Raw genomic sequence first — 23460 nt, 5'->3', positions numbered from 1 at the left:
GAACAAGTTTGTTAAGTCCAAAACTTCATACACTAGTTTTAGATTATTTTCACCTACATGTCATTATTGTGGATTACTTGGACATTATAACTATGCATGTAGATTTAGAAGGTCCTCTCACCTTGTTTGGGTGAAGAAGGACAAGTCTTGCGGCACTAACATTGAAGGACCTAACATAGCTTGGGTACCTAAAACCAAGACTTGAATCTTGTTTTTGCAGGGGCGCTTGAGCTCAAGATCTACAACGGAAAAATGGTACTTGGATAGCGGATGCTCAAGGCACATGACGGGAGACCCCACAAAATTCTCAAATATTGTTATGGGAGACAAAGGACATGTCACATTTGGAGACAATGGCAAAGGAAAAATCATTGGGGAAGGTACTATTAAATTTAAAAGCCTTAGTATTAAAAATGTTTTTCTTGTTGAAGGCCTTCATTTGAACTTCTTAGTATTAGCCAGCTATGCAATGTCGATTGTGAAGTCTTGTTTAAAAATAACAAATGCATAGTTAAGAAAGAAAATGAAAGCAAGGTCAAATTTGTAGCGGCTAGAGATGGAAGTCTATATTCATTGGTCCTAGAAGAACTCAATGACCAAGAAGTGAAATGTCTTTCTACCTTGGAAGAAAATTCATGGATTTGGCACAAAAGGCTAAGGCCATGCTAATATGGATCTCATGTCTAGGCTTGCTTCTAAGGAGATTGTTAAAGGATTACCTAAATTGAAATATGAAAATAATCTTGTATGTAGAGGATGTCAACTTTGTAAACAACATAGAGACTCCTTTAAGCCTAAAAATATCATATCTACTTCTAGACCATTACAATTATTGCATATGGACTTGTTTAGACCTATGAAAACTTGTAGTCTTAATAGTAGAAGATATGTGTTTGTTGTTGTGGATGATTATTCTAGATTTACATGGGTTTCTTTTCTTGCATCTAAAGATGAAACTTTTGAAAAATTTTGCAACTTACGTAAAAAGTTGCAAGCTGAAAAAGGATGTAAGATTTATAAAATTAGAAGTGATCATAGAACTGAAGTTGAAAACATTCACTTCAGCACATATTGTAAAGAGTATGGAATTGATCACAACTTCTCCACACCTAGAACCCCAAAACAAAATGGTGTAGTTGAAAGAAAGAATATGGTTCTTTAAGAAATGGCTAGGTCAATGCTTCATGACAAAAATTTGCCTAGAATCTTTTGGGCCGAAGCCGTTAATACGGCTTGTTATGTAATTAACAGTCATGATTAGACCCCATACACACAAGAACCTTATGGGCTTTGGAATGATAGAAGACCAAATATCAAATATTTTAAGGGGTTTGGGTGTAAGTGCCATGTCTTGAATGTCAAAGATAACCTTCACAAATTTGATGCTAAATCCGATGAAGGTATATTCCTTGGATACTCTCCAAGAAGTAAATCATATAGAATATTCAATAGGAGTACACTTTGTGTTGAAGAAGTCATTCATGTGAAATTTGATAAACTTAGTGAAGAAACCAAAAACACACATGATGATGATGATTATGAAGTAAACCCCCAAGACACAAACCAAAATGAAAATGAAAATGAAGTGCAAGTTGATAATACTAGTAAGATCTCAAAAACATTAGGATTAAAGAGTCCTAAAGAGATTGATGATCAAGGAAAAGGGAAAAGGATTTTATCCAATCACCCAAGTACCCAAATCATTGGTCATATCTCTCAAGAAGTTAAAACTAGGTCTCACTATAGAAATGTTTGTGAAATCTCGAAGGACAACAACCAAGAGGAGGGTGAATTGGTGTTTTCAAATTTTTCTATTTGAAAAGCTAGAGCAAGTGAGTTTGGCCTAATTGGTTCTAACCCTTGTTCAAGTTATATTAAAAATAAACGGGAAAGAGATTACCAACACCAAGAGAGAGGAGGAAGAGTAAGGCGACCACACGATGATTTATAGTGATTCGGTCACAACTTGACCTACTCCACTACCCAAGTACTTCGCATTTCCTTGGGATTTTCTCCACTGTGGTGAGACTCATTGACGCTGTCTACAAAGCGTATACACATTCACCACCTCAACAAGGGGACACACTCCTGTATTACAAATCCACCTCCAAAGATGTTCTTCTTCGTTGCACTCCGGCCTTGAAGCAAGAAACTCCTCTTTGCAATCTCACACATGAAAGGAAGAAGAAGGGAAAATGAAGAACACTCAAGCCTCTTATAGGCGTATACAACTCTCAAAGCTCACAAGACTCCCAATAATTAAAACTAAAAGCTTAGGGAGAACCTCTTGACAAGAAGTGAATGCAAATTTAAATGCTCAAGAGATTTGGAGAAGAATCCTTTTGATTTTTCAAGAGAAAGCGCTAGGTTTGATATTCAAATGTTCAAAAGGTATTAGAGAAGGTCTTTAATGGGGTTTAAATAGCTCTAGTTAATTAGGGAAGAACCAAGGGCAAAACTGTAATAAAACTGGGTGGTTGCACCTACCCACTGCAGACTTCAACGGTTAATTCCCGATACCGTCGCGGTCGACCGAGCCACGGCAGTCACCCGCCCGTATCGGGCGCTCTTTTTATTTTCAAAATCTTTATCGCCGCGGTCGACCGAGGTCATCGCGGTCGCCCACAGAGAGCTAACTGTTTGAAAATATTTTGGCTTGAAAAAGGCTTACGCGGTCGACCGGACCTTCGTGGTCGCCCGCCATGGGCTTACTGTTTCTAAAATTTATTTTGCCTAAAAACTTTCCGCGGTCGACCGAGGGGTTAGCGGTCGACCTATGATACCCATCTGGATGTTTTCTGAATTTCCAGAAAACGCATCTGCGGTCGACTAAATTGTCCCGGTCGACCTCCCCGATAAATTTCGATATGTCTTAGAATTCTAGTAAGCATCCCGCGGATTCTAGTAAGCATCCCGCGGTCGCCCGGCCCTAAGTGAAAATCTATTTTTAACTTTAAAATTCAGGGGCTTTTGGGCCATGGTCTTTGGGCTTTAAACATGTGTTTTCAAATAAATTTATGTACTTAGAAAAATAGTTTTAAAGATGATTTGAAAACACCAAAACATGCAAACACAAAATGCCAAGAGGACTCCCATGCATTCTAAGAACTATAACCTTGGGGCTTCTTGATCTTCAATCTTGCTGGGCGCTTGCATGATCTTCTCCTTGTCTTGAGATAGTCTTTAAACATGTTCTTGCACTTGTGGTTCCCTTGATTCTTCAATACACCATATGGCTTGAAGGGAGACCACCAAGACTAGCCCTTGTTTTTCTTGCTTCAAGTGTTGACATAAATGAACCATGTCTTAATCACAACACTGGAGCAACCATTAGCAAACTACCATCAATTTGGATTTGTTGATCATCAAAACAAAAGAGGGATGTACCCTTGGGCTTACATTCTCCCCCTTTTTTATGATGACAAACCTAAATTGATTAAGGGGTTGGAGGCTCCCCCTTAATAAAACATTTATGTACATTTTGCCTCCCCCTCAATATATGCTTATCATACATATGTAGATTAAAAGATTTATGACACAACTTAGAATAAATGACCATGAGTCCACGATAAGCATAGGTAGAGCTAACATGGTAACTAGGGAAATCATACGCATGAAACACAAAAGTATGAGAGCACACATGCATACATAAGCAATTTACCATTCTTCTCCTCTTTCATCATATCAAAAAGAATGGGGAAGGATAAAACAGGTGAAAATCCCCCTTTTTGTTTTTTTTTTTTTTGGTTTTTTTACTCTTTTTTTTTTTTTTTTTTTTGTAAAAACCGTTCTCCCCCTTTTTTCTGTAGAATACATGCCTAGATACATATAGTACTTAAAGAGCAAATAAACATGATCATGGTCTTGATGAGGCATGAAGCCTAATGATTAAATGTCTTAATTAGAATGTGAGTGTACACTCTCCATCTTACGCATAAGAGGACTAAGAGTACAAATTGAGTAGCTTTTAAATTTAAGTTGACATCATGACCATGCTTTCTATAACACACAATCATTCAAATATATAGAATATATGTATATGCATGCCACTTCAAAATTCTTTTACCTGTTGAAGTGACCACATATTCAAACCACTCCTGAGATCACAAAATCTCTCTTCACTTAAGGGTTTGGTGAATATGTCAGCAAGTTGAGTATCAGTGTGAATGTACTCAATTGATATGTCACCTTTCTGTGAATTATCTCTAAGAAAATGATGTCTTATATCTATATGCTTTGTCCTAGAGGGTTGAATAGAGTTCTTGGTTAGATTGATAGTACTAGTGCTATCACAATGGATTGGAACACACTTAAAGTTGAGACAATAGTCTTCCAAGGTGTTCTTCATCCAAAGGACTTGTGCATAACAAGCTCCTACAGCAATATATTCAGCTTCTGTAGTGGATAAGGCAACCGAATTTTGTTTCTTACTAAACCAAGAAACAAGGGATCTACCTAGGAACTGACAAGTGCCGCTTGTACTTTTTCGATCCACTCTACATCCGGCAAAGTCAGCATCCGAATACCGTACTACGTTTAAATCATTGGAATTTTCATACCATAAACCTAGGCTGGGAGTCCCCTTGAGATATTTGAATATGCTCTTGACACCTTGCAAATGGGATTCCTTAGGGTCTGACTGAAATCTAGCACATAGACAAACACTAAACATAATGTCCGGTCGGCTAGCAGTCAAATATAATAGACTCCCTATCATATCCCTATATTTCTTTTGATCAATAGATGGGCCAAGATCATCTTTGCTTAGTTTGGTGGATGTACTCATAGGAGTAGGCTTTGTTGGAGAGCTATTCATCCCAAACTTTTTAAGCAATTCTCTTGTATATTTTTCGTGATTAATGAATATGCCCTAGGAAATATTTGAGTTCTCCCATCATGCTCATTTCAAATTCATCTTGCATGCATTGAGCAAACTCTTTACACACTCTCATTTGTTGATCAAAAGATGGTATCATCAACATATACTTGTACAATGAGTATGTCACTTTCTTGACGTTTAATGAAAAGGGTTTTATCCACCTTACCCATATCAAAATCCTTATCTAATAAAAATGAACTAAGCCTATCATACCAAGCTCTAGGAGCTTGCTTTAAACCATACAAGGCTTTGTCAAATTTATAGACATGGTTAGGGAATTTGAAATCTTCAAATCTGGGAGCAACCTAAACTTCCTCCATTATGTATCCATTTAGGAATGCACTCTTGACATCCATTTGATATAGCTTGAATCCTTTATGGCAAGCAAATGCAAGAAGCATCATAATGGCCTCTAACCGGGCTACGGGTGCAAAGGTTTCATCATAGTCAATTCATTCTTCTTGATTGTAACCTTGGGCTACCAATCGAGCTTTGTTCCTTTGAATCTCCCCTTATTCATCCAACTTATTTCTATAGACCCATCTAGTGCCGATCACAGGATGGTCTCTAGGTCTAGGAACTAATTTCCAAACTTTATTTCTTTCGAATTGATTTAGCTCCTTTTGCATAGCAATAATCCAAAAATCATCTTTCTCCGCCTCATCTATACTCATAGGCTCTATATGTGACAAGAATGCAGCAAACTCACATACATTTCTATACTGAGACCTTGTTTTGACTCCTTGAGAGGTATCACCGATGATTTGAGTACTTGGGTGACCAGATAGAATCTATTTCCCTTTCTCTTGATCATCAACCTCTTTAGGAGGACTTTCTAGCTCTAATGTCTCTAGGGTTTCGCTAATATTATCAAGAGACACTTCATTTTCAATTTCGTTTACGTTTGTGTTTCGGGGAGTAACCTCATAATCTTCATCATCATGTGATCTTTTCATTTCTTCACTAAGTTCATCAAATTTCAAATGAATGACTTCTTCAACACATAGTGTTCTTCTATTTAATACTCTATATCATTTGCTTCTAGTAAAGTATCCAAGGAAAATACCTTCATCAGATTTGGTATCAAATTTATCAAGGTTATCTTTTATATTCAAGATATAACACTTACATCCAAACATCTTAAAATATTTAATATTAGGCTTTCTATCATTCCAAAGCTCATAAAGTGTTTTGTGAGTGTGAGGCCTAATCATGACCCTATTAATGACATAGCAAGCCGTGTTAACGGCTTCCGCCCAAAAAATTCTAGGCACATTTTTGTCATGAAGCATAGACCTAGCCATTTCCTGAAGAACCTTATTTTTCCTCTCCACTACACCATTCTATTGTGGAGTTCTAGGTGGTGAAAAATTGTGATCAATTCCATGTTCTTTGCAATATGAACTAAAGTGAATGTTTTCAAATTCGGTTCCATAATCACTCCTAGTTTTTGAAATCTTGCAACCTTTTTCAACTTGTAATCTATTGCATAAAGTACAAAATTTTTCAAACGTCTCATCTTTGGATGCAAGAAAATAAACCCAAGTAGATCGAGAGAAATCATCAATAATCACAAACACATATCTTCTACCATTAAGACTACATGTTTTCATGGGACCAAACAAATCCATATGCAATAATTGTAATGGTCTAAAAGTATATATGATATGCTTGGGTTTAAATGAATTCTTGTGTTGTTTACCAAGTTGACAACCTCTACATACAATATCATTCTCATATTTCAACTTGGGTAAACCTTTCACAATTTCTTTTGAGGCAAGCCTCGACATTAGATCCATATTCGCATGTCCTAGCCTTTTGTGCCAAATCCATAAATTGTCTTCCGCAGAGGAAAGACATTTCACATCTTGGTCATTTAGCTCTTCTAGGACCAATGAATATAGGCTTCCGTCTCTAGCCGCTGCAAATTTAATTTTACTCTCATTTTCTTTCTTAACTATGCACTTTTTATTTTTAAACAAAACTTCACAATTAACATCGCATAGTTGGCTAATACTTAACAAGATTTGATGTAGGCCTTCAACAAGAAAAATATTTTTTATACTAAGATCTTTGAATTTAATAGTACCTTCCCCAATGATTTTTCCTTTGTCATTGTTTCCAAAGGTGACATGTCCTTGATTTCCCATGACAATGCTTGAGAATTTGATGGGGTCTCCGGTCATGTGCCTTGAGCATCCACTGTCCAGGTACCATCTATCCGTTATGGCTCTTGAGCTCAAGTACCCCTACAAAAAGGATTTAAGTCTTGCCCTTAGGTACCCAAGCTATGTTGGGTCCTCCATTGTTAGTATCAATAGGCTTATTCTTTCTTGCCCACAAAAGTTAGATGATTTTCTCAATCTACATTGATAATTATAATGTTCTAATTTTCCACAATAATAACATGTAGGAGAGAAAGTATTAAACTTCTTGTTAGGGGTTTTGGACTTAACAAACTTGGTTTTATGAGCAACCTTCTTTTGGGAATCTTGGTAACCAAGACCTTGCTTCCCAATAGAAACCTTGCTTGCCAAAATCTCTTCAAGTTTGTCCTTTCCAGATGCATGTCTAAGAACAAGTTTATCATTTTCATATTTGAGTTTCTTGTTCTCATCACACATTTTTTCAATATCAATATACAATCTTTCATTTTCTTCTTTCAAATAATCAAACTTACACTTCAAGTTTTCATATTTTCCTTTAAGCAATGTGTTTTCCATGAAGAGTTTATCATTTAGAGAAGATTTTTCATCAAGCTCATTTTTCAAGTTTCCAAAGTCCTTGGTTATATTTTCAAGTGACTTCTTTAATTTTTGGTTCTTGGAAACTTCAAGAAGTAGTGCCTTGTTGACTTTTTTACATGTATCAATTAATTCATTCATGGTAGATTGTTCATTTTCATTATCACTTTCACGACAACTACTATTATCACTATCACTACTTTGGACAAAGAGCCTAAGATTTGACTTACATTGAGTTTGGAGGAATCACTTGCCATGTAGCACACAAAGTTGGATTTCTAGTCTCCACTTGATTTGCTATCTGATGTGTCGCTTAACCCATCCCAATTAGCACTAAAACTTTTCTTCTTGCCATCTCTTCCTTTTCTTCTATCTTCCTTCTTCTTTAATGATGGAGAGTGAGTACGAATGTGTCCCTCTTTACCACATTCGAAACATCGAATAGGATCATCATCATTATCTCTTCTTCTTCTGTCTTTATCTCTCTTTGAGGAAATACTTCTTCTTGAGCTCCTATTTTTCCGATTGAACTTCCCAAACCTCGAGATCCGTTTGGAGAGAAGAGCCATTTCCGAAGTTAGATTTTTCATACTTAGCTCTCTCTCACTGTCATCTTCTTTGCTTTCCACCCTGGATTTGAAAGCCACATCCTTCTTCCTAGATTCTTCCTTCTTTCCTTTTCTTTTGCTTTCCCTCTTCTTCATCTTCATCTCATGAGTGATGAGGTTACCCATGAGGTCATTTAGTTCAAGGGTATCCAAGTCTTTTGATCGCTCTACTGCCGTGATCTTTGGATCCCATGAGTCAGGAAAGCATCTTAGGAGCCTTTCGACCAGTTCATAATTTGTATAGGTTTTTCCTAAAGCATTCAACTCATTCACAATATTAGTAAACCTTGTGAACATGTTGGAGATAGATTCTCCTTCATGCATCTCAAAGGCTTCAAAATCACTAATAAGCATATTCACTTTAGATTCTTCACTTGAGTTGTCCCTTCATGGGTTGTCTCAAGTGAGGTCCAAATTACCCTCGTCGTCTTACAAGTCGAGACGATTGAATTCCTCAGGAAAAAGAGTACAAAATAGTAGTGTTACTCCCTTGGCATCCAATATAGCCTTTCTCTTGTCGGCGGGACTCCATTCCTTCCTATCTGTTGTGGGTTCAATGTACCCATCTTGGATTAACTCCCAAATTTCAAAATCTACGAATTTTACATAAAACGCCATTCAAATTTTCCAATACCCGTAGTCTAGTCCATTAAAATACGGAGATCTATTTGAGGCATGACCCTCGATATACCCTAAGGGAGCTACCGGAGGAGGAAGGGGATTAGATGAGGATGGAGGAGGATCGATTGCCATGGATCTTTCTCTTGTAGATTTTAGGATATAAAATCTCTATTAAGAGCCTTTAGCTCTGATACCAAGTCAAATCCTGAAGGGCAACAACCAAGATGGGGGTGTACTGGTGTTTTCAAATTTTTCTATTTGAAAAGCTACTGCAAGTGAGTTTGGCCTAATTAGTTCTAAACCTTGTTCAAGTTATATTAAAAATAAACGGGAAAGAGATTACCAACACTACAAGAGAGAGGAGGAAGAGTAAGGAGACCACACAATGATTTATAGTGGTTCGGTCACAACTTGACCTACTCCACTACCCAAGTACTTCGCCTTTCCTTGGGATTTTCTCCACTATGGTGAGACTCCTTGACGCCGTCTCACAAAGCGTACACACATTCACCACCTCAACAAGGGGACACACCCTTGTATTACAAATCCACCTTCAAAGATGTTCTTCTTCGTTGCACTCCGGCCTTGAAGCAAAAAACTCCTCTTTGCAATCTCACGTACACATGAAAGGAAGAAGAAGGGAAAATGAAGAACACTCAAGCCTCTTATAGGCCTATACAACTCTCAAAGCTCACAAGACTCCCAATAATTAAAACTAAAAGCTTAGGGAGAACCTCTTGACAAGAAGTGAATGCAAGTTTAAATGCTCAAGAGATTTGGAGAAGAATCATTTTGATTTTTCAAGAGAAAGCTCTAGGTGATATTCAAATGTTCAAAAGGTATTAGAGAAGGTTTTTAATGGGGTTTAAATAGCCCTAGTACATTTGGGAAGAACCAAGGGCAAAACTGTAATAAAACTGGGTGGTTGCACCTACCCACTGCAGACCCCAATGGCTAATTCGCGATACCGTCGCAGTCGCCCGCCCTTATCGGACGCCCTTTTTTATTTTCAAAATATTTATCGCCGCGGTCGCCTGCAGAGAGCTAACTGTTTGAAAATATTTTGGCTTGAAAAAGGCTTACGCGGTCGACCGGACCTTCGCGGCCGCCCGCCATGGGCTTACTGTTTCTTAAATTTATTTTGCCTAAAAACTTTCCGCGGTCGACCAAGGGGTTGGCGGTCGACCTTTGATACCCATCTGGATATTTTCTGAATTTCCAGAAAACGCATCCGCGGTTAAACCGAATTGTCCCAGTCGACCGCCCCGATAAATTTCGATATGCCTTCGAATTCCAGTAAACATCCCGCGGTCGCCCGGCCTATCCCGGTCGACCGGCCCTGAGTGAAAATCTATTTTTAACTTTAAAATTCAGGGGCTTTTGGGCCATGGTCTTTGGGCTTTAAACATGTGTTTTCAAATACATTTATGCACTTAGAAAAATGGTTTTAAAGATGATTTGAAAACACCAAAATATGCAAACACAAAATGCCAAGAGGACTCCCATGCATTCTAAGAACTATAACCTTGGATCTTCTTGATCTTCAATCTTGTTGGGCGCTTGCATGATCTTCTCCTTATCTTGAGATAGTCTTCGAACATGTTCTTGCACTTGTGGTTCCCTTGATTCTTCAATACACCATACGGCTTGAAGGGAGACCACCAAGACTAGCCCTTGTTTTTCTTGCTTCAAGTGTTGACATGAATGAACCCTGTCTTAATCACAACACTGGAGCAACCATTAGGAAACTACCATCAATTTGGATTTGTTGATCATCAAAACAAGAGATGGATGTACCCTTGGGCTTACAGTTTGTGAGTTTGCCGCCTTTTTGTCACACATAGAGCCCAAAAATATAGATGAGGCCGAAAAAGATGAATTTTGGATTACTGTCATGCAAGAGGAACTAAATCAATTTGAAAGAAACAAAGTTTGAAAATTAGTTCCTAGACCTAGAGACCACCCAGTGATTGGTACTAGGTGGGTCTATAGAAATAAGTTAGAAGAACAGAGGGAGATACAAAGGAATAAAGCTCGATTAGTAGCCCAAAGTCACAATCAAGAAGAAGGTATCGATTATGAAGAGACCTTTACACCCGTTACCCGGTTAGAAGCCATTAGGATGCTTCTTGCATTTGCTTGTCATAGAGACTTCAAGTTATATCAAATGGATGTCAAGAGTGCATTCCTAAATGGGTTTATCATGGAGGAAGTTATGTTGAACAACCTCCAGCTTTTGAAGATTTCAAATTCCCTAACCATGTCTATAAGTTGGACAAAGCTCTATATGGGCTAAAGCAAGCTCTTAGAGCTTGGTATGATAGGCTTAGTTCCTTCTTATTAGACAAAGGCTTTGATATGGGCAAGGTTGACAAAACCCTTTTCATCAAAAGACAAGGAGATGGCATACTCATTGTGCAAGTTTATGTTGATGACACCATTTTTGGATCAACAAATGAGAGTATATGTAAAGAGTTTGCCCAATGCATACAAAATGAGTTTAAAATGAGCATGATGGGAGAACTAAAATATTTCCTAGGTCTCCAAATTCATCAATTGAAAAATGGCATATTCATAAATCAAGAAAAATATACAAGAGAATTGCTTAAAAGGTTTTGGATGGATAGCTCTCCAACAAAGCCTACTCCTATGAGCACATCCACAAAATTAAGCAAAGATGATCTTGGCCCATCTGTTGATCAAAAGAAATATAGGGGCATGATAGGGTGTCTACTGTATTTGACTATTAACCGACCCGACATTATGTTTAGTGTCTGCTTATGTGCTAGATTTTAGTCGGACCCTAAGAAATCCCATTTGCGTGCTGTCAAAAGAATATTCAAGTACCTCAAGGGGACTCTTAGTCTAGGTTATGGTTTGTAAATTCTAAAGAATTTAACCTAGTAGGGTATTCAGATGCTACCGTTGCCGGATGTAGAGTGGATAGGAAAAGTACCAGTGGCACTTGTCAGTTTCTAGGTAGATCTCTTATATCTTGGTTTAGTAAGAAGCAAAACTCGGTTGCCTTCTACTACTGAAGCTGAATATATTGCAGCCGGAGCTTGTTGCACACAAATCCTTTGGATGAGGAACACCTTAGAAGACTATGGTCTTAAATTTGATTGTGTTCCAATTCACTGTGATAACACAAGTGCGATCAATCTAACCAAGAACCCCATTCAACACTCTAGGACTAAACCACTAAGTGAAGAAAGATTTTGTGATCTTAAGAGTGGTTTGAATATATGGTCACTCATCAAGTAAAAGAATTTGAAGGAATTATTTAATGTCTATATATACATATATACTATGTACTTGATTGAATGTGTGATATTGACTGCAAGGTCATGATGTCAACTTTAACTTTAAAAGCTACTCAATTGGTGCTCTTAGCCTTCTTACTGGTTAAGAGGGAAGCAGTACCTTCACTCATAATCATGACACCTAATCCTTTGGCTATATGCCTCATCAAGACCATGAACATGTCTACATGCTTTATTGTACTATAATTATATAGGCATGTAGTTAGTTATCTACGTGGAGAAAAGATTTCAAAAAAAAGAGGGGGGGGGGGGGGGGGGGATTTACGCATGTATTATCTTTCCCCATTCTTTTTTATGTGACTAAAGCGGGAGAAGAATGGTAAATTGATTATATTCATGCATGTACTTGCTCACTCTAGCAATCACATTTTATACACCATGCATATGTTTTCTCTAAGTCACTTTACACAGCTCTACCTATGCTTATCTCATGCCGAAAGTTATATTCTAAACCACTTGCATAATTTCTCTCAAAACTAAGATTATGATAAGCATATTACATAATCAATTAAGGTGGAGGCACAATTTACATAATTGCTTTATTAAGGGGGAGCCTCCATCCCCATAATCAATTAAGGTTTGTCATCATAAAAAAGGGGGATAATGTAAGCCCAAGGGTACATCCCATTGATGTTTTGATGATCAGCAAACCCAAATTGATGGTAGTTGGCTAATGGCTTCTCTAGTGTTCTGTTCTAGACAGGATAAATCAATATCAACACTTGAAGCAAGAAGAACAATGGCTCATCTTGGAGAAAGTCAAGACTTTGTGGTTCTCCTACAACTCTTAAAGTCCATCAAAGAATCAAGGGAACCACAAGCGCAAGAACAAGATTGAAGACTATTTCAAGACAAGGAATGGCTCATGCAAGCGCTCAAGTAGATTGAAGTTCGAGAAGACTCAAGGTCCTTATGTTTTAGAATGCATTAGAGTCCTCTTGACAGTTAGTATTTGCATTATTTAGTGTTTTCAAAACTCCTTGAAAAACATTTTGATAAATCCCAAAATGGTTTTGAAAACATAAGCCTAAAGCCCAAAGACCATGGCCCAATGCCCTATGAACAAAACTTTCAAAAACAAGATTTCAAAGCAGGGCCGGTCGACCAGGCTATCCCGGGCGACCGCGGGATGATTGCTGGAATCCCAGCATTCACCCAACAAAGGCGGGCCGGTCGACCGAGGCCTACCCGGTCGACCGCGGATATGCTTGTGGAAATCTAGAAGTCATCCAGGAAGATAGGCGACCGCGAATGCCCCGTTCGACCGCTAATAGTTTTTGAGCAAAATACCGACAAGCGACCGCGGCGATTTGAATTTTGAAAATTAAAAAGAGCGCCCGATAAGGGCGAGCGACCGCCATACCCCAGTCGACCGCCCCGGTCTGGAAAGCTAACCGTTGGAGCTTGCGCAAATTACTTTTCTTTGACCCGTTTATTACGATTTTGCCCCCAAACAGTCTTAAACTTGCTAGGGCTATATATACCTCATAAAATACCTTCATTACAACCTTTTGAAACATCATTTATCAAACTCTAGAGCTTTAAATCTCAAAAAATTAAAAGGATTCTTCATCAACCTCTTGAGCATTTATTTTTTGCATTTACTACTTGTCAAGAGGTTCTCCAAAAGCATTTAGTTTCAATCATTTGGAGAGTTATTGAGCTTTGAGAGTTGTATTTGCCTTTCAGAGGCTTGAGAGCTTTGTTCTTTTCTTCCTTATCATTATTGTATTGCAAAGAGGAGTTTCTTCCTTCAAGGGGGTGTGCAACGAAGGAGAACGTCCTCGGAGGCAGATTGTACAAAAAGGGTTTATTCCCTTTGGAGGTGGTGTTGTTTGTAACGCTTGGAGAGACGGCATAATGAAGTCTCACAATAGTGGAGAAAATCCCAAGGAAATACCAAGTACTTGGATAGTGGAGTAGGTCAAGTTGTGACCGAACCGCTATACATTGTTGTGTAGTCTCCTTACTCTCCCTCTCCTCTATCATGGTGTATTGGTAATCTCTTTCCTTTACTTGAATACATTTTGAACAAGGGTTAGAACTAATTAGATTAATTTTACATTTACTTGTAGTTTAAAAGAAATTTTTTAAAACACCCAATTCACCCCCCTCTTGCATTGCCCTTTGGGATTTCACTTGGCCACTCTGCGACTCTGAGGTCTTGAACTTCTTTTTCGGTCGGAGCTCTCTAGCCTATTACGCCCTCACAACACCTTCCTCAATTGCGAAGGCCTTACCCGCATACTTTGCATATGATCAGATTTGAAAATCCTTCACCCTCTTCCTAATAGGTTCCCTGAGTCATTGAAATAGATGTGCCAATGCGCCATCATTTCCCATGAACCCTGAAGGGGCAAACTTCCCCAATTTACTAAACTCAGACTCACACTCGGTCACTGTCATCCCTCCTTGTTTCATCTTGAAAAATTCGTTCTTTTTCAGAATCTTCGTGCTCTCCGGGAAATACTTGTCATTGAAGGCCGTCTGAAATTCTTTGCACGTGCACTGCTTATCTTTCCACGTGGTTCGCTTTTCCATCTTCCACCACGTATCTGCACCACCACGGAGCATGAAGGTGGCTGAATCCAACCTCTACTGGTCCGTGTATCCCAAGTAATCAAAAACTTTTTCAGTGTCCATCAACCACTGCTCAGCTTCCAAGGACCCGAACTCCCCTTGAATGGAGTTGTTAAGTTTTGAAATTCAGACATTCTGCTAGGCTATTTTGGCTGAGGTTAAGGATGCAGCTGTGACTGTTGCGCCTGCATAGTCACCAGTCCCACCAAAGTCTTCATCATATCCTTAGAACTTGGAGATTCCGGTTGTTCCTTTTCATTTATATTTTGAGTCCCCAAATGAGCATTTACTGAACTCACTTGTTGATCCACTTCTAGAATCTCCCCATGCAGATTTCCTGGCGGAACTCCATCCGCTCCAATTATAGCATTAGTGTCCAAGAAGCGTCCGACAGAATCATGGGACTCCTCCTGCACTGTCCCCTGTGGAACAAGTGGCTGCCCTTGATTTGTGGCAGCAGAAGGACCGGTATTTCTCTTATAGTGCTTAGGGGGCATCTGGACCTATGCAAATAATAAGCGTCATAAGTATTGGTGTGGGTTCCTTATAATCAAGAATTTCATATATTGACAAGCAAAATACATACATATATATATATATATATATATATATATATATATATATATATATATATTATATAGCAGAAGAGAAAAGGAGAGAATTATTTGAATTTCTCCCAAAATTCTAATAGAATTACACAGCACTTTTTTGACCTTTTTTAACAAAGGCACTCATTCAACCCACATATTTTCAATCATACCCCCTCCTTTATGCTTTTTAACAAAGGCACCCATTAAAGCCACATAATTTCAATCCTACCCCCCTCCTTTATGCTTTTTTAATTATGGAAACCTCTATAGATTGGAGGGCTAGGATCAGCCTATAGAAATGATTTTACGGGCACAACCTATTGATGTTGTGTTCCATCACATGGAAGGTTTGGATCCACCTATGATGTGGTCCGTACAGTTCTTTGTCGGCCCGTGCATCGCACGGGGCTTTTTACTAGTATACACACACACACACACATCTATATCGTCCCCATGATATCCCCAACTCTCATCGTCAATGTGTCCTAAGTGTTTTCATTATCTCTAGGTTTTATAACATATGCTCTGATACCAAAAAATTGTCACACCCTCAAACCTAGTTCCGGTCTAGTCATGTAACAGCGCCACATATTCATCAAACCACGAATATGAAAGGCATTCAAAAGAACCATGCAATAAAACAGAGCAACTAAAATAACCAAACCATAGATAATAATTAACTATCAGAGTGAAAATGTGGAAACTAAATCACTTGCCCAATGGGCTACATCGAATTAATTAACTAAATCAACTGAAGTTAATTCCTACTTCTACTATTTCAATAATTAAATAACTGAAATAAATCAACTCCTAAATTTGCGCCCTTGCTCACTCCCAAAAGCCCTTGCATCAAAGTATCCTACTGCTCGCCATCTATTACATAGAATACAAAGAGTGAGCTAAAGCTCAATGAGATAGACAAGTTCAATACTAACAATTCAATATCATGAATATCATTAAGAATTGAAATAAACTGTTAAACTAGCATTCCATGTAACACTATATACTGGCATAGCAACTAGCTAGCAAATCTGTCACAAACATGCAATAAACTGTTACTGTAATTTGTTGTCTGGTGTGGTGATACTAGTACTACTAGACTACGTAGTCAACGGAACCTGCCCACTAACCCGGGGGAAGCCGAATCCCAACTAATCTCGTGGAGGATTTCACCCTCGAAGGTACTGCGAAGGATCATGCTTTCGAAGGTACTGCGTAGAGCAAGAACTGCGGCTAGAACCGTGACCTCCTTCAATCGTAGAACTGTGATCTCCTTCGATCGTCTAGAAAAGTCTCACACATGCTCTCTTTTTTCATTGGATATATATCACACACGCTTATCAATCCCAAAAGATTTTAACTTTGTCTCAAAGGACTATACTGTAGCATCTCACTCGAACAACACTATGTCCCAATGCAAAATTGTGACTATTAAGTGTAACTGGCATATAACATGCAAATTGTAATTCCGTACTCGGAAACATACAATTTTATTGATTAATCTCTATGTGTACACTAACACATCAATAATTGCCTCAATAAACAAGATACATGCACAACTAGCATAATGAACATCTAGAAGATGAAATAGCAATGAATAGAACAAGAATACTCACCTGCGGTGCTTGTTTGAATTCATCTCCCACGAACAAGATTCCTATAAATCTACTGCGTATTATCACCTACAATCCATATTTTCCATAGGTCAATACCTTGGAGTCAATAACCAAGTACTTCAGGGCGAATCTGGCCCTCAAAAACTGCCTGGGAAAACATTCCTGAAATTTGCCACAAACAGTGCGTTTGGGCTTCCGAATCGGGCGTCTGAGGACCCCTTCAGACGTCCGAATCACTCCATCAGGCGTCTCTGAGATTTTTATGCTCTCTGGTATCTCTCGAGTGCGCATCTTTGAGCGCCAGACCCTCGCCCTTCGGGAGTCTGAGGACCCCTTCGGACGTCCGTTTCGGGTGTCCGAGTATCGTGAGTTGGGTTTTTTTCCAAAACTCGCGAGATTGCTGTTTTTCGTTGGTTTTCACCCAAAAACCCTTCTTTTACTTCCTTTTTTGTGCATTAACAATATTAATATCCTTTCTTTTAATTTTCTTAATTGATTAGGGCATCAAACGCCGAAAAGAACGCTAAGATCCTCGGAGAAACCAATCTCCCTTACCCTATCCATGGTTCTTCACTCGAAGAACACAAAATTTACACTGTGTGTTCTATGTTTGTTGTTTATTATTCAACAAACCCTAGACACAACCTTTAATTTTCATTCAAGAGATTTTGAATCTCTGTAGAGAATAGAATAGTCACCATTAAATTTTATCTAAACTACATACCTCTTTGGAGATGAAATCTTCCAAAGCTCCACACTTTCTCCTCTCCCGAAGAACTCCACACATTCTCCTCTTTAGGGTTAAAAGTTTTGAGATTTGTGGCTTTAATGTGTGTTTATGGACTCTTGTTAAGAGTCCTAAATAAGTAGGTTTTGGAAGCCCTAATCTAGTCCAACTAGGAAACTTATTAATCCCTATATATTATGAACTAAAATACCTTTTAATTATTTTTAAGTTTGGGACTAAAATACCCCTACAAAAACGACGTTTTTGGGGTATTTCAATAGGTATTTCTAAGCAGCATGAAACAATACACTTCTTGCTTATATTTTAGGTTGTTATAAAATAGGAGTGGACTATACTTCATTTTTTTTCAAAACATGAATGTGGCAAAACACGGCCAAAGGAAATCCTAGTCGAGTCGGCATGATGCGGTCACGTACTTGGTTGACGCAGTTGAGAGTACTTAGTTGACGCGGTCATAACATGGGAGAGTCAAAGGAGTTTTGATTAACTTTGTCGGACAAAACGTGGACAAGGACAAGGACGCGGCCAAGGTAAAAGGGAGTCAACTCGGGGGAGTCCAAGAAAACGCGGTGGAGTATTAAAACTATGATGTACTTTAGTTGACCTGACTATTGAAAGTGATCCTAAACCTATAGTATGGACTCAGCTCAGTTACACACACAGACACAATGTTTTGATGTACTTTTGGAGAGTTTTTTATTTTGAATACCTCATTGAGAGGTTAATGAATAGTTACAAATTTCGCTTAATGAGGGTTTTACCCTACTTTGATAATGTTTGATGATAGATTTAGTTGGTTTATCTCTCTCACTCATCTTCTGCAAAGATTTATTTGATTTGTAAATGCTTTTGTTCGATTCTCAAGCAACTATACTTTAGGTGGATTCCTAGTAATTTACCTTCATCAGGATACGCATATGCCGAATTCATATCCTTTTCTTTTTTATTTAGATTGCAGAATGTTGCAGCGCTGTTGTTTATTTTGGATTACATTAATTCAATAGTGCTTGTTTTCTTATCTTATTTCTTGGTATTTTTGTGCTATCATTTGATAGATCAAACCTAGAACGGTGGAAATTGGAATCAAAGTAGGCATGTATTGTTGCATCCTAAGTTTTGAGGATTGTTGTGTCCAACATATGCATTTTAGATCCTTGTCATAATGGTATCTTTGGATTTCAATGTATAGAGAATCATTGTACCTTATCCCTACCCAATTGGATACTCGTATGCATATTGGTGTAGCATAGATCAGAACATTATCTAGCATCATGGTTGGATTATAGTCAAAATTGGGTTCTTATCCACATAAAAATAAAAAAAGAGATAAAAAAACACCAATTTTAAGTAATCTACAATACATTAGAACAATGCCGACATTTGTGACGAAGTTATATTTGAGGGGTCCCAAACCAAACACAAAAGTGAAATAAACACAATGCATGTCTTTTCAGACATACTATAGCACTTCTCATCTTCAAGAACAAACTTAAATTTCTAGGTGTCTCACAAACAAATGAGACTACTAAACACAAATGAAGCTTACTGCCCCAGCATTTCTTTGCCACATTACAAGGAATTTAACCTTAGTGGACAAAGTTGATTGCTCATAACCAAAATTTACACATCAAAAACAAAATTCAATTCCAAGGGTTTTTCCTTATAGGAGGACACTGTGGAAAACCTATGATTCTCAATGTGTTCCAATGCATTACAGCAAACCTCAACCATCGAGAATGACGATCATTTTCATAGGCCTTTTCCCAACTTGGGAAGTTCCGAAAATTTATATAGGTCTTTGCAATTTTCAACACATAACTACAATTCCCACACTAAAAAATTTAAATCTCACATCTTCTTTCCAAGAAATAAAGCATATCAGAAACCCAGATGGCTCCCACCTTGCTTTTGACCAATTGCAAAAACGCCCACCATCATAAGCAATTAAAATTTCCAAAAAAACCCAAAAGAAAATCCAATTCTCATCATTTCTCAAAGCATTTGAAAGAATTCCACCTATTTCAGCTTAAAGGATAAATCCCATAAGAACTCACCCCACAGTCCCTTGTGATCCAGGAACTTACAATTGGTTTAGAATTTAGGACAATTCAGAAAATTTACTTATAAATATTAGAAAATAGATATTTCTAAGCAGCATGAAACAATACACTTGTGATCCTAAAATAACTCACCCTACAGTCCCTTGTGATCCAGCATCATCACCATGAATATCCAACTGATTCAACCTTCCAAAAGTATTCTCGCTCGCCAGAGTCGCCATCGCTGGCTCACTCCTGCTCGATGGAGAACCTGCACTCCCGCTCGTCGAGATTGATTGCCCTGAAAATGTTGTCCCCCAAGACCTAGCCGCTCCCCTAGAATATCTTGTTGGGTTTCTACCTCCATTTTCTTGATGAATCCCACCAGTTACCATTCCTTAAAAATTAGAAGAAAAAAAAAAGGACACAGAAATCAGCAAAATATCTTAGATTCAATGAAAACCCAAAAAGACCTAATCGAACCTTTGTAGAATTGAGGAACTAGGCCTAGGGCATGAACAGAGACGGAGCATCAGTAACAGCTCTAGTACATGTGGAAAACCCCTTATTTTTCTACAGCATTTGCCAACAATAATTATGTGGATTGTGGTTTTGGAAAATTTGGATTTCTTTGCTGTTGACAAGGGGAAGGGGTGAGAGTGGAGGGAACGAACAGTTGGGCAAAATGTTTTTGTAGGTTCACGTGAGGTCACGTGATTTAAGGGCGCTGATATTCCTACGCCCCCCCGCGCCGCCGTGGCCCAATAAAAGTATGCCACATTGCTACCTTTCCCTGGGAATGCCCCAGTTCTATTTTCTACTAACGAAATGACCATTTTATCTCTGCCTTTTCAATAACATGATAGTGTGAGCCAGTATGCTTCAAAAAGTGCGCTTACACCGTAGGATGAACCAAACTGTCCGTTTGACGGGCTACAGCCAAAATACATTTTACCCCAAAAATCATTTTTATAGGATGATCTTAGCCCTACGATCTATAGAAGAATTGTATATTTTAGACACATCTATATAATTTTTGGGCACAATCTATTTAAGTTGTTGGTCATCAAATGGACGATTTATAAATAATTTGGAAACCACTATAAATCAATGTTGAGATTATTCTATGGAAATAATTTTTGGGCACAATCTATTTATGTAGTTGTCCATCAAATGGACGGTTTAGATCATTCTATGGGGCACAATCTACTTCGTCGTTGCCCATCAAACGGACGGTTTGGACATCTTATGGTGTAAGCTAATAAGCTATACGGTACTTTTTGAAAAAATACTAGACTATACAGGGTCTCTCTATCGCTCCCTCTGTATCCAAATTGTATTCATTTATCCAAGTTACTAGTGACAGACGCAACATTCTCTATATGAAATTCTTTATTCTTTTGAATTCGGGATCTGCTAAGGACCATCGCAGAAAGCATTTTGCGGGCTTCTATTGCATGTGAGAGCAGCCACATAGGCTCACAGATGGACAACCTCCTTACAGGATGATCTAAACCGTTACAGGATGATCTAAACCGTCCATTTGATGGGCGACAGATGGACAACCTCCTTCAAACAACTTACCAGTTTTTGAAGCGTACTGGACTATACGGCTTACACTATCACGTAATTGGAAAAGTAGGGACAAAATTGTCATTTTATCAATAAAAATAGAGCTGGGGTATAATTGCTTAATGCAACTTTCCCAAGGAAATGTGGCATGCTTTTATTGGGCCACTAGAGGGGGTGAATGATCTTCCTCAGATCCCGACTTGAGTGAAGTTTCGTTCCCGCCCACCCCCACGCCGGTCCCCCCTTTGGAGGATGTATTCTCCCCCGGACGACGTTGTAATTGTAAGCGTTAAGTTTAACGTATATAACACGTTTCCCAACTTTTTACCATGTTTCCTCTCTCTCCAACAAGAACCATTGGTGGGCCCATCTTAGAACCCTGCCCATGCTTTTCAAAATGAACGCAACAACATAGGATGATCCAAACCGTCCGGGCCACAAGTTGCATCCCAAAATATCATTTCCATAGGCTGATCCTAGCCCTTCGATCTAAATAGAAACTACATATTATGCAACCTCTATAGAATGGAGGGTTGCGATAGGTTGCGCCCCAAAATATCATTTCCACTGGTAGGGCCTACAATTGGGCCCTAATGTTACTGTATGACTCTCACCATAGGATGATCCAAACCATCCATTTGATGGGCCACAACTTAAATAGGTTGCGCCCAAAAATATCATTTCCATAGGATGATCGCAACCCTCCAATCTATAGAGGTTTCCATAAATATGCAGTTTCTCTTTATATATGAGGGCTAGGATCATCATATGGAAATGGGTTTTTGGGGCACAACCTATTTACATTGTGGCCCATCAAATGGACGGCTTGGATCATTCTACGTTGCAGCCCGCCATACGACTCAGAATTTATTAAATAAATTGGTATCTATAAAAGCTGGGGACTAGATGACTGCTTATTCTCTCAAAACTGGGGACTAGATAACCGCTTATTCTCTCTCTCTCTCTCTCTCTCTCTCTCTCTCTCTCTCTCTCTCTCTCCAATTTTTCGAAATGAACTATGGCCCACACCATAGGATGATCCAAGCCGTCCATTTGATAGGCCACATCGTAAATAGGTTGTGCCCCAAAAACCCATTTCCATATGATGATCCTAGCCCTCATATATAAAGAGAAACTGCTTATTTATGGAAACCTCTATAGATTGGAGGGTTGCAATCATCCTATGCAAATGATTTTGGGGGCACAACCCATTTACGTTATGGCCCATCAAATGGACGGCTTGGATCATCCTATGGTCTGGACCATACACTTCATTTTGAAAAATATGGGTGGAGCCTACAATTAAGCCTTAATGTTACTGTACGAACCACACTATAGGATGATCCAAACCATGGACGGCTTCGATCATCCTATGGTATGGACAGTACACTTCATTTTGAAAAATATGGGTGGGGCCTACGATTGGGCCTTAATGTTATTGTATGACTAAATCCATAGGATGATTCAAACCATCCATTTGACGGGTCATAATGTAGGTTGTGTTAGACTATGTGCCCTGAAAAGCCAACAAAATGACATTTATAAATTAAAAAAGGCTTATTTCATGACATAAATTGGTAATTATAATAATGAATGTGTGTGATGTGCTTGTTTATTGACACATGTTCGTCCTTAGGTAGTATAGTAGAAATGTCATGCTCAAAGGATTCACAGATCCAAGGGAGCAAGAAGACTAGACATCTCTTTCTGTATACAATAGCACCAGTCTTGCCTACAAGCACATGACGTAAGGTGACTTATCTCGGTCATCTGGGTAGTGGACCCTAACTAAGAAGAGTGGGTGCGACGATTAGATCGCGTAACCGAACCGGATCAAATAAAGAACAACTTCTGGACAAGAAAGTATAAAGTTGTTCTTCCAGACAGGACCCTTCACAAGTCCTTAGACCTGAGGGATCTTACTGGTCTGCCGGTCCGTTCTAGGGTCATAATCTATCTTATAGTTATTCTATTTTTAGAGTCACATTCGGATAGAGCTATATCCTAAAGCAAACCCTCGAGACCAATAGTGATACTCAACAAGAGATTCTTCGCCCTAAAATTTAGGGATTGACATCTACAATTTTGTGAGAGCGGTAGGCCTATTAAATAACCTGGCTAGGCGCATTTGATATAATGT

General features: G+C 38.6%; 1 protein-coding gene across 4 annotated transcripts in view; it reads right to left on the bottom strand.

Moving 5' to 3' along the window:
* The window catches only part of LOC143855435 (transcription factor-like protein DPB), a 79483-nt gene extending 58983 nt beyond the window's left edge, over positions 1-20500 (bottom strand). Inside the window, exons 1-2 of one of the 4 annotated variants that reach the window (XM_077365555.1) lie at positions 20232-20500; positions 19902-20145 (exon numbers count right to left, since the gene is read on the bottom strand). In XM_077365555.1, coding sequence (XP_077221670.1) covers positions 19902-20143 — 242 coding nt within the window. In that variant the 5' untranslated portion in view covers positions 20144-20145; positions 20232-20500. The remainder of the gene's footprint in view (positions 1-19901; positions 20146-20231) is intronic. The other 3 variants (XM_077365556.1, XM_077365557.1, XM_077365558.1) reach the window with 3 other exon arrangements.
* Positions 20501-23460: the final 2960 nt, after the last annotated feature.

Source organism: Tasmannia lanceolata, unplaced genomic scaffold (assembly GCF_043159265.1).
Source record: "Tasmannia lanceolata isolate RefF3 unplaced genomic scaffold, GAP_Taslan_0.1 ptg000021l, whole genome shotgun sequence".
NCBI lineage: Eukaryota > Viridiplantae > Streptophyta > Magnoliopsida > Canellales > Winteraceae > Tasmannia > Tasmannia lanceolata.
The sequence above is the reverse complement of the archived record's forward strand: the minus strand, read 5'-3'. Positions and strand labels throughout refer to the sequence as shown.